Source organism: Pavona decussata, unplaced genomic scaffold (assembly GCF_977016875.1).
Source record: "Pavona decussata unplaced genomic scaffold, jaPavDecu1.1 SCAFFOLD_195, whole genome shotgun sequence".
Lineage (NCBI taxonomy): Eukaryota > Metazoa > Cnidaria > Anthozoa > Scleractinia > Agariciidae > Pavona > Pavona decussata.
In genome coordinates, this window is record NW_028145604.1 from 2,484,567 (window position 1) to 2,496,542 (window position 11,976).

At 40.5% G+C, this 11,976-nt stretch overlaps 1 protein-coding gene across 2 annotated transcripts in view; it reads left to right on the top strand.

Annotated features, from left to right (window-relative positions):
• LOC146461746 (uncharacterized) overlaps nt 1–11,976 on the top strand; it is a 28,167-nt gene that overhangs the window by 12,898 nt on the left and 3,293 nt on the right. For both annotated transcript variants that reach the window (XR_014857335.1, XM_085086593.1), the window contains exons 12-32: nt 100–255; nt 1,206–1,388; nt 1,759–1,881; nt 2,333–2,412; nt 3,109–3,282; nt 3,887–3,955; nt 4,390–4,519; nt 5,071–5,199; nt 5,285–5,366; nt 6,026–6,125; nt 6,212–6,261; nt 7,205–7,328; nt 7,946–8,037; nt 8,817–8,919; nt 9,196–9,349; nt 9,864–9,933; nt 10,123–10,189; nt 10,812–10,888; nt 11,106–11,235; nt 11,357–11,395; nt 11,869–11,955. Coding sequence is in view for 1 of the 2 variants with exons in the window: in XM_085086593.1 (XP_084942719.1) it covers nt 100–255; nt 1,206–1,388; nt 1,759–1,881; nt 2,333–2,412; nt 3,109–3,282; nt 3,887–3,955; nt 4,390–4,519; nt 5,071–5,199; nt 5,285–5,366; nt 6,026–6,125; nt 6,212–6,261; nt 7,205–7,328; nt 7,946–8,037; nt 8,817–8,919; nt 9,196–9,349; nt 9,864–9,933; nt 10,123–10,189; nt 10,812–10,888; nt 11,106–11,235; nt 11,357–11,395; nt 11,869–11,955 (2,219 nt within the window). In the remaining variant the exon portion in view is untranslated. The remainder of the gene's footprint in view (nt 1–99; nt 256–1,205; nt 1,389–1,758; nt 1,882–2,332; nt 2,413–3,108; nt 3,283–3,886; nt 3,956–4,389; nt 4,520–5,070; nt 5,200–5,284; nt 5,367–6,025; nt 6,126–6,211; nt 6,262–7,204; nt 7,329–7,945; nt 8,038–8,816; nt 8,920–9,195; nt 9,350–9,863; nt 9,934–10,122; nt 10,190–10,811; nt 10,889–11,105; nt 11,236–11,356; nt 11,396–11,868; nt 11,956–11,976) is intronic.

The window sequence follows — 11,976 nt, forward strand, 5'->3', positions numbered from 1 at the left end:
TGCGACTTCGCTGCTTGTTCGCCTTTTTTTTGCTTCCCCCAACACCTCACTAGCCAGTCCTATTTTATTTTTATTTTATTTTTTTTCATCTTTGGCCAGACATCGATGAGTGTTCGATCCTCGCCTCGAGTCCGAGCAACAAAAATAACACCAAGTATCGAAGTTGTCACGAGAAAGCTCGCTGTGTGAACACCGTGGGCTCGTACAAATGCCAGTGCATCAGTAGTTATGCCGGAGATGGATTCGATTGCATTGGTAGGTGTTAACCTTTATGGAACTTTGGGGCATCATGTCTGTTCAATTGTTAGATCTTGAAGCTGCTGACAGGACAGCGATTAACACTGATTTTTGTTTGAACGTCATGAATTACGCGTGCTTTAAAGCCCTTCAAAAGTAAAATGTGACCATGTTTTTGTTGCAAATAAGACCTGTCAAGAGATCCTCTCTTGGACCTGTGAATAGCTATTTGAACTACAAACATTTAGTTGTCCTTCTCTTTGTAAATCCGTGGCGACACGAACTTTTTTTGCCTGCAGCTACGACGCGATTTTTTTTTCAAACATTGTAGTGTCACCAGCGCGAGGCGAAAATCGCATTTATTGCTACCCTCGCACAGACGACGCGACAGCTGCAAAAATCGCAAAAAGTGGCAAGAAATTCAGTCAATTAAACTGTTTCCGAAAAGTGTAGGATTGTTTTGTTGCTTGTACAGACTGTAGCTACATGTGCAACATTTACGAAAAATGGAGTCTCCTTTACTGGCAAAATTCGCTTGTTAAGTCACGTCTTCAGCGATTTGCTTATGGATTACTCAGCTTCGAAGTCATCTGCGTGGAGTGAGCTATGCGAGTAACATTAAATTTATCCTAGAGGCCAGCTTTTCTTAAACAACATACAACGTACAAATCAAAAGTTAAATGACAATCAATCGTGATGAGTTTCCTTTCCACCCGCCCTTGGCGCTTGTTGCGTGTTTTCCCGCGCTTGACACTGGCCGCCTGTTTCCTGTTCGTGTTGTCGTCCGCGTTCGGGGCACTAGTTGCGTGTTTTGAAATCGTGCTCTGGTATTGGTTTCTTGCTTTTTTTTCGTAAGGTGAATTGTGACGCATGAATCGTAACTGATCGATACGTAAGACATTATTTTGACGTTCTTCATTATGGTGTTTTTCTTTCTCTTTTTTTCCTTTTTGTCATGTTCTATGTAGCGGTTTGCATGCCGCCAAGCTCGCAAGCAAACGGAAAATGGACGCCACAAAAACCAAGTTACGGAATCGATGAAACTGTGTGGTTGCGGTGTTCGACAGGATACGAGCTCGCAGATCAAAAGATTTCAAGTGTCACGTGTGGAAAAGATACTCAGTGGGGTACCCCTAGTCCAACTTGTCGAGGTAAGGGGAGAGTACCAGAGTACAGTGTAGTTTTAATCCTTTATTAGTATCAACTTTCGCCCCACCAAAGTGAAAGTTAGTGATGAATCCAGTGGCCCTGTGCCGTTGTCCGTTGGAGTGTTTCCTTAAACAAGAGAATTTACTCCAAATTGTCTTTATAAATAAGTATCGGTGAATGTTTAGGGAAATATAACAAAATGTTAAGGATAAGCTGTGTGAGGAGCTAGTACCTCATCAAAGGAATTAGTAGAAAGTCTTTGTAGCTTCATGCTGTGGAAACCAGAAAAAGCTCTGCCCTAATGATTCACAAGCTCTTTCTTGTATGTTTAAGTTATTCAGCGTTTAAAGATAACATCTTTGTTTTACTTAGACAAAAATGAATGTGAGGAGGGATCTCGCTGCCACAAGAATGCTGACTGCATCAATATTGCGGGCTCGTTCACATGCAGATGTAAGAAAGGCTTTGAAGGAGATGGTACAAAGGAATGCAAAGGTACAGATAGATACAGTTCTTTAATTTATTACTATAAAGGTGATGTCCAAATATTGATAACAAACGAACGTAAATCGAATATGCCTTATAGTTTCTAGTCAACCTCGTTCCCATGGCAAATGGGAACGAGGTTGAGTTTCTAGTTACTATTAAAGTGAAGTTTAAAGAAGCTGATTTAAAACCATAGAAACTCCTGAAAGTAACAGGTATTTCGGGCTTTTCCCTTCCTTGGTAGTTGTTATAAATGCCAAAAGCGACTTGCTAACTTACTCAATGCAAAGCGTCGGCAATCGAGAACACAATAAAATGTCGTGAAAGCCGTCATATGACTTTTTAGAATTCCTTCACCCTAAGTTTTGCCTATACTGGTAACGGTGTTCACATTCACTAGCAAAATTCAACCAATCCAATATCATGCATTCTCAAAACAAACAAAATGTTGGATTTTCAGAGGAGAAAAAGCGAATTGTGACTGGAACTGAAGGGAAAACATGGAAATTCTCAGCCAAGATGGATGTTCTTGTCGAAAAGGTAGACATATTTCATATATAAATGATGGGTTGTATAACTGAGTTGGTATTCATGCAATAGCCGAAATTATTTTATTGCACGGGTCAGTCTAATTTAAGGAGGCGGTGTGGCACATTGTAAGGGCGCCGACCTTGAAATCCGGAGGTCCCGGGTTCAGTTCCCGCCTCGGCCACGCTTGTAAATAGCCAGCTGGTTTGCCTCCTGCTAGTTGGGATTTTTAACATGTTATGTTCGATTTGATTATCATTTGTGTCCTGATATTCAATCAACAACTTTATTTAAGTCTCAATCTGAATAGCCGAGCACGAGTGCCCTACTAATTGGGGAGACTAACAAAAAATGAGTGGAATGTCTGTAAACTAGCCTTGGGTAGCTAAGCGCATTTCCACTATAAACAAAGCATTTATTATTATTTTATTATTGTCGATTCTATTTTTAATTGAAGAAATTCCTTAGTCAAATAAAAAGTGTTTTTAGAGTATTGGTAATAACATCACAGAAACGTCTTGCATGATGACGTCACACTATCGATATCGCGCGCGCAAGTTTTTTCGCGCCATACTCTATCTGAACACCTGAACAAGCTAATTTTTCGAGAACGCCGAAGAAGGAAGAACTGATTACCAGTTACTTGTAGGCTATTTTCTGTGTAAGATTTCATTGACATTTTGATCCTTTTTTTTTCTTCGTCAACAGATGGAACAGTTTGAACAGAAAAATATCACATCTGAAGAACTCCTGGGTGTTGTTGTTAACTCCTCCGACCCAGCCTCCCAGCAACTTCTTTCTGGTGACCTGCTTGTGGCTGTCAAAGGGATGCGTGCGGCTTTAGAGAACATGACTCCAGAGCAAAAACTGTCCTCCGCTAAGGTAGACAACTGAAAGCTACCGAAACTCGCTGGTTTTTGGGTCAATTGTCATGCAATTGTGGATTGTTCGTGAGAAGTATTGACGGGCTTGTTTGGGTTTTATCATTTCGTTTTCCCGCGCTTGGCACCGAATAAATGTTTTTGTTTTTTGGCCACCTTTTAATCGCCTTTGGTCAGATGTACTCAGTTAAGCCACCAAGGACCAGGGGAAAAAACTATTTGTCTTTTTATTAAGTTCACATCACTAAATTTCAGAATTTGTTGTCGTCGTGTTATTTTAAATTCCTGGTCCTTCAAGAGCGTAAAGAGTTTCTGATACTATTAAACTCTCGCAAATCACACCGCGACTTTGGTTTGACTCTGATACGCTTGCCGCAACGTCTTACATTGTTGGTCGAGAGGACGAGAACGAACAACAGAAAAATGCTGCCAGCCCTAAAAAACAATGCAGCTGCAGGTTATCAGGGTCCAGTGAAAATAGAGCTTTTGAAAAGTGAAGGTCTACTGAGTTCTCAAACCGCAGGAAATGTAAACAAAAGGACAGTGAGAGAGTCGCTGGGTTCGTAAAGCAGTATTCCATTTTGTTTTTATGCTTATTCTTACAGCCAGCTATACAGATCACCAGTAATCTCTTGGATAAGCGACATAAAGAACAATGGAGTGAAATACAAAAGGTAATTACTGACAAATACTTCATTGGAGAGATTTTGAGTTCCCAATAATTGAGCATTTAAGTTTTTCGTATATGAATGAATTTTAGTAGTGAGTTACAGAAGACTTGGGGCCCCCATTAGTCGAACGCTGATTATCTCTAATCCAGCGATCTTATTTATCTGTTTAGAAGAGTTTTCAAAAGGTAATTTTAAGCTGAAGAATCAAGGGAAGTTATGTGAAAACTCCTTGAAAGCTGAGAATTTAATACGTTTCGGAACATTTTAAAAATGATTTCTAGTTGACCATAATCTGCATATTTATTGTTACTAGTCAACCGTTGCGGATGGTTATAAAAATTGATATATTTTTTCTTGGCATTTGCCTTAACGGCGATGAACTTGCCCACATCGGCGCACCAACACTATATTTTTATATTTCCACCATTGGTTTGCAGGACTCAAAGGGCGTCACCGATATCATGTCTCTGTTAGATGATTTTGCAATGGATCTAGCGTCTGGTATGGAGAAACTAAGCCCTACAAATGTTGACAATGCTACAATCGATGTTAAAATGGACAACGTCGGTGAGTAAGGAACTTAACTAACGTAACATTTTGGCGAAAAAATGGCGCCCACTTAAAGATGGCAATCCAGTATGTTTTTAGTAGATAAAAGATGGCATGTGTTTAATGAAAACATTTAAGCAGTTTGGAAAATCGAGTGTATCTCAACTCATATTATGCTTACTTTTATCCCGCACCATTGTCGCTGGCTTCTTGACCAGTCCGCAGTGGTGGTTGAACGCGGTCCGCAAAGCATGCTGGTCGAGTTGACATTCTGTGCTCAGTTGCATCAAATTCTCGTTAGTATAAACGTGTATACGAACACTACTTGTCTAATTCTGAACACCGTGGCTGAACAACCTCGACCCCTCATCGCGGACTCTCGCTATCGTATGGACACCAAATCGTGACTATTTATTGAAGGATTAAGCATAGCAAACTCTTTGATTGGTCCTAAAAAACAAAACAATATTTGCCAAGAAAAGGACTTGCTTTCCCGCTAATGTGAATTGAAATTACTTCAAAGGTTTCGGCGCCGTTTTATTTCTTTTTGTCTTGTTCTTGTTGTTTAGAAATGAAGGTGATGATAAAAGAAGCGAAGACAATTTCTGATGATGTCCTGTATCCTGTTCGCGCAAAAAAGGACAACGAAGGCTCTACCCAGATTCAACTGCCTCAAAAATTATTTGGAAAATACAAAGGTAGTCCTTTTCCTTCATAAATTCTCTGTATTCTTTATCATAGTTCCGGTTTTGTAATCCTCAATATTTTGTTTCTTTTGTGCAGATGGCACGATCGTCAAGGTAACAAGTTTCTTCTTCAAAGACCTGGCTGAGCTTATGCCTAAGAGAGGAGTGGGCATCAAAAAGTAAGTATCAGGTGGATTCATCCAGTCTAGCTTGAATGTCTGTCAAATTAATATAGAGATTAAAAATTATGTTTATGGCAAACGGTAGAAATGTCCACGTGACCATGTTTATACTTCAAATGCCGCTCGCTGTTTTCAGTTTCTCAGTAAAATTGAGTAGTTTTGCGTTAACATAAAAAAAAAAAAACTATTTTTGCACTATTCTCATTGATGTACTAAGTTTTTCAAGAAGACATAAGCACGAATCTCACGTAGGCCGTTTTCCGTAAACTCGGTTCTAAATCTCTCTAATAGAGCGGTTTCCAATTGAGTGTCGTAAAACCAAAACCAAAACCAAAGTAATTACTCTGGCCAATCGCAACAGATGTAAACAACACAACGAGCCAATCGCCAAGGGCGGGAAAACGCGTGCGGCGAAAACACGATTGGTTTTGGTTTGGATTCCCATTGGTTGAGAAAGTGGCGCGAGTTTTGTTAACCAATCACAGAGCGTAGTAAGGCAAAATCAAAGCAAGATGAAATGCGAAATTCCTTTCGACACTCAATTGAAAACAGCTCTAGGTCGAGCTAACCGGGTGAAGCAAAATGAGTGCTTGGTAGTGAAACCTGTTGTTGATTAAAATATTGTTTCCTTTTATACTGTATTCCATTTTCTGTAGGTTTGACGTGAGTTCTCCCATAGTGTCCAGTTCCCTATCTCCCTCTCCGCCCGGAGAGAAACTGGACCCGCCTGTCAGAATAACATTGTCTAATCAAAAGGTATGTATTTGGGAATTTTGTATCAGTGTATAATCTTAGTTTATACAATTAGGAAGTTATTATCACCAACTGGGTTTTATTTTTAGCCAGTAGAGAAAGACGCGGTCGCCAGATGTGTGTATTGGGATTTTGAAACGTAAGTTGGAAATTTATTTATTAATAAAGCTTTCCTAATTTCCCAGCGGGGAGATTAAACTTTATAGTGAACCGTTATGATAAAGACAAGCAGTACTGACTTGGCGTGCTAATATAGGCTTGATATGTTTGGCTTTAGCAACAACGACAATTCGCGCTTTTTTCGAACGTCGTCGCCATTATTCCAACTCGCTTTAAATGTCAAATTTAGGTGAAATTTCCTGGAGTTGAATTCTTGGAGACCGCACCCAAGTTTAGAAAGAGAAAGAAAAATTCGTCGTCGTGTGTTTACGTCCTGATCCTCCATAAAACGTCCCATCAGGAATTTTCACATCCTAGTCGTGCAGTGACGGCAAAGAAATGTACCAAAAGTGTAATGCACGTGCAGAGTTGTTGTTTTGGTTATCAAGCACATTGCTTTTTTGACGTTCTCGTTGCCGTCGCCGTTGTCGTTGCTAAAAGGGAACTTAAGCAGCGACGACGACGGAAACGCCAACGAAAACGTCACTTGAAAATATAACTTTACTTCATTTGTAATACTTCGACATTATTTCAACTCGTTCAACTTCTACAGAAACAACGGACTATCCAGGAACCAAATTGGTAGGAGTGGCGTTCAAGTTAAGAAAGAGAATGAAAAATTCACCGTCGTGCGTTCACGTTCTCCACAAAACATTGAATTTGGTCATTTCACGTTGTTGTTTTGCAGAGGACGGCAAAGAAATGTACCAAAATGTAAAACGCACGTGCAGAGTGATTGTTTTTGCTCTTTAAGCCTTTTGTTTTGTGGCGCTGTCGTCACCGTCGCCGTTGTCGTTGCTTAAGTTCCTTAACGATCCCTTTTGAAAACGTTTCAGAACGGGAAAAAGTACTCGTTCCTCCCCAGCCCCTCCGCCAGCAATAGCACACTCTCAAAACATCCTTTTTTCGTGCAACTGTTGCAGATCCAAGGAGCTCGGTGGTAGCTGGTCAGCGGAGGGCTGTCGTGTAGTGTCCAGTGCAAGTAACGGAACAGTGTGCGAGTGTGACCATTTAACCAGCTTTGCTTCGCTTTTTGTTTATGACAAGGTAATCTTTTACTTATTAATACCGTCATCTGTATTCCGCCTTTTGTCAGGTGTTGTTGTTTTCAAAGCCGGGTCAAACTAAAGTTATAATAGTTGTGACTTGCAAATGTCACACATACTTGTCGTCTCTCGGGTGGGTTGAATCAAGTATAGTTGAAATTTCTGATCTCGTTTAACACGCCAGTCCCGTAGAATGTGTCGATTTGTGTTCGCGCCTTAAAACTTTTAATCTGCTCGATTTTTTCTGAAAGTTCGTTACGAGTTTTATCTCCGGCCTGCACTCATTTACTCCTGTGCGTTCTCAGTGAGTTTGAATCTGCTCAAGTTATGCAGCGAACTCCATTAATACGACCACTTTTCGGCCGTGAAATGGTCGTAATAACGGGGTGGTCAGACTAACGAGGTTGTAAAACTGAGGAAATGACTGGACTTTCATTTCATTCGGGGCACAAAAAAGTGGTCGTATATATTAACGAGGTGGTCGTAAATTGGGATCTACTCTATTTGAATCATAAGAGTTCAATCTCTCATTCTTGTTGGCCGGCACCTCACTGCCATTCGTTTTTGTTCTATCTTTTCATGTTGTTTTTGTTTGTTTCTCTTATTTACTTTTACTAGGAACTGTCGCTGACACTCGTCATTTACATTGGCTGTGGCGTGCTGCTGTTGTCCGCGATAGTAGCGCTCATAAGACACTTGTATATCTACTGGTCAGTATCATCCACCCCTTATGGTTTCGTAGTTTTCGTTCCGTTGTCGGGTCTCTTGTAGTAGAAATGCACGTGCCAGACGTCACTTAACGTGTAAATAAACCAAACTGATTGCAAGGCTGACACTACGGAAAAGCCTTTGTCGTAGTGTTAGCCCTGTAATGAGTTTGGTTTATTTTTGCTCTTAGTTATAGGATAATTTCAACTATGAAGTCAATTTTTGTCCTCTTATTTATGTGGGGACGGATGTAAAGTGAAGATGTGGTCTGGAGACGAGACGAATTGGAAAATAGAGTGTGAAACTGCCCAAAATTAACCTGGCCTCCAGTTGGTCATCGGAAATTCGCCAAACCAAAAATGATCATATTTGGCCATAAACAACGAACGCAAGGAATGCAATGATCCAATCATAATTTTAAAACCTGTGACAGATGCCAATCGCGTGAAAATAAGCAGCCAATGCGAAGCTCAGGTAAAATTAAGGCGGAGAAACGTTCAACCGGTGTAAAGCGCGAGAAAACATGCACCGGTCCGGCAATAACCGCGCGAAAACACACGAGTCACGATCGTTTTTAGTCTGTTCCGATTGGTTAAAAAATACAGTATGTTGCTTTTGATTGGTTAGAACACGTCGCACGAGAATATGAACCAATCTAAAACACAGCGAGCGTGAAACCAAGCATAGATTTACTTTTACAATCAATGAAAAACTACTCTTATGATGCTGCGCTCAGAATTAACAGTTTTTTTTTTCTTCGCCTTATTTTGTTCCTCTTCAGTAAACGGAAAGCGGAGCGTTCTATCATCCACATCAACCTCTGCTTAGCGATAATTGCTGGTATCCCTCTTTTCCTCGGCGGGCTCAAACTTACGAAGATTCAGGTAAGTAAGTACCAGAGACAAAGACTAGATAATGATGTACGAGTATCCACGGAGTGCTCTCCCAAAGTTGCACGACCGTCGTTCGCAGAATGTCTAAGAATTTGACGAGTAGTCTGCAAAATTTGTAGGTCAAACATGCACAAATTGGAAAACTGAAAGTTCTCTCTCATGTCGAACAGAAAAACTGATTTACTTTGAAAAAAATAAGAAGAAATGAAGATGCTTGCTTCCAAAATAAACTTTATTTGAGATCTATATCCTTGTTTGTTCTTCCAGGTGGTCTGTACAGTAATTGCCGCTCTGCTTCAGTATTTCTTCATCGCCATGTTCTGCTGGGCTGTTTGCGAAGGGCTTCAACTCTTTTTGACACTTGCAACAGGAAAAACTAAGAACTCATCCCGGCTCAAGTACTTCTATATTATTGGATGGAGTAAGTTGACAATAAATTTGAGCAAGAGAGAATGGTCGTCATTTCATGGTGCCTTGCCTTCCTTAATGTTCGTGCTTTAACAGGCATTAATAATCTGCAACTAAATAGGTTCTCCCTTTGTCGAACATTTCCTAAAATCAGCCGACGACTTTTGAAGGTTCAGGAAGATAACCTAATCGCTTTATTAAATAAAGGCCTACTCTTGGACCTTAAGTCGCCTAAAGTCGCCCAAAGTAGCCTCATGTCCCTTAAAAAACGGTTAATATTACAGCGTGCTTTGCTTAAGTCGCTTTAAATCGCATTAAGTCGCCCAAAGTTACGGCGACTTTAGGTCCCAGCGTAGGCCTCTATTAAACACTTCCGAAGCTTTCCTATCTCTCAGTTGAAAAGATAAGACTCAGTCACCTTCCAGTGAAAAAAAAATTGTTGTGGGTAAATTTTGGATTCTTCCTTTTTTTCTTTGTGCATTGATATCCTTATATACTCTTTGGTGTGTGTTACCATCCTTTGTTAGTTTTTCCAATGGTTGCTGTTGGAATCTCATTGGGTATAACACAGTTACAAGGATACGGCGACGGAGAATGGTAGGTTCATTTCTGCAAACGTTTTGTGTTCTCACCGTTAAAACGAAACAATGCGTGACTACTCGTTGGTTTAGAAAATGTTTTAGCTCACATACACCTGTGACTGCGATGATCTGAAAAATGAACGAAGGAACTTCATTCTTTTTTGTATGTTCAAAATAACATTTTGTAATCCGTTATTATTCTCAGGTGTTGGCTTGATTACGAGAGTGTACTTATGTGGGCCTATGTTTGTCCTGCTGGGGGATTTATGTTGGTGAGTGAAAAGCAATATTTACCAGTAACCTGTACAGACAGTCCATCGCCAGGAACCCATTTTTTTTGCAGACCTTCTGTCAGTTGGTCATTCGTTTATTCGTTCGTTCGTTTGTTCTTTCCCTCTGTCTCGTTTTTTAGTCAGTATGTCAGTTAGTCAATCATTCAGTCATTCAGCCATTCTGTTAAAGTTAGTCAGTTAGTCAGTCAGCCAGCCAGTCTGTCAGTCCGTCAGCCAGTCGGTCAGCCAGCCAGTCAGTCAGTCAATCAGCTAGTCAGTCAGTCAGTCAGTCAGTCGTCAGCCAGCCAGTCAGCCAGTCAGTCAATCAGTCAGTCAGTCAGTCAGTCAGTCAGCTAGCCAGTAAGTCAGTTGGTCGATCGGTCAGTCAGTTATTCAGTCAGTCAGCCAGTCAGCCAGTCAGCCAGTCAGTCAGTCTGTCAGTCAGTCAGTCAGTCAGTCAGTCAGCCAGTCAGTCAGTTGGTCGGTAGGTCAGTCAGTTATTCAGTCAGTCAGTCAGCCAGTCAGTCAGTCAGTCGTCAGTCAGTCAGTCAGTCAGTCAGTCAGTCATCCTTCCATTCACTTATCCATTCAGTTTATTGATTGTTACGGTGTTCCATTTCAGGTCTGCCTCGTCTTGATGGTGATGGTTATCTCCTTAAAAGGAAGAGCCTTTGACTCTACTGACAAGAGGAAAGTCTGGTCAGTTAAGCAATAAAACCCTGATAAGATTCACCCTCAAAACTTTCTTGACATGATTTTTTTGGTTTTAATTATCACAAGCTTTATTCCCCTTTAGAAGCAGCCAAGTTTTATAAAACTTTAAAACAAGGTCACAGTCACTATTATTTTTTTATCACTCATTTTAATTATCTAACAAATGTATGGTGTTTGTAATCAGCCGTATTTTTCTCCCCAGTCTCACGACCCTCTTCCTCTTTCTTCTGATTGTTGCAATCGCCGGAACCTGGGTTCTAGCTGCCATCTACGTCAAACATCACATGACCAGCTTGTGGCAGTACACAGTTGCTGGAGCCTGCGCGTTGCAGGTAATGTTTCGTGACGTCATTGTTTGTCCCGCTATAATGTACACACGATAAACTGTGGTGCTTTGAATTGACATGGTAATGAGATTAAGTCTGTTGACTACGCCTTCGTTTTTTATTGCAGGGAATTTTGCTGCTTGTATACTGTCTTTTGGATCAGGAAGTGAGTAGATCCCTTTCTTTCCTTTATTGCCAGACGCCCTTTTTGTCCTACTACGAACGCCCTTCTTTTAGCGATAGAAAGATGTTAATCCAAAACCCTTTTATGACATGGAAAGATGTTGGTTCGGTATTTTAAAAGAGAAAAACGAGAAACTTTCAAAACATCTCTGAAGTATGACCATTCAAATGAAAGCTACTGAGCAGTACTTTCCTGTGGTGCTGATTGTTATGCTGTATAAGGTGGTTCTAACTTTTTAAGTCTGTAAATGAAATCCTTAAGTGTGACCACTCAAATGAAAGCTACTAAGCGGAAGTGGTACTTATTTTTCGGTATATTACAAACAGAAATATGGGAATTCTTTTCCCGAACTTTGACGTTTGTTTGGTTGAAAGTGCAAAGTCATCCACCTTATACTGGTGATACTCGATTATTTAATTCCTCGATTTCCCAACACATGTTTTGTTTCATTTCAGATCAAGAACTTTACGTTCCAATATAAAATCAAGAAAATCCAGCACAAGGAAAAGCGAAATTATTACAGCACTACCGATACTGTTCAGGTATGAGAAGCAATGGGGCGT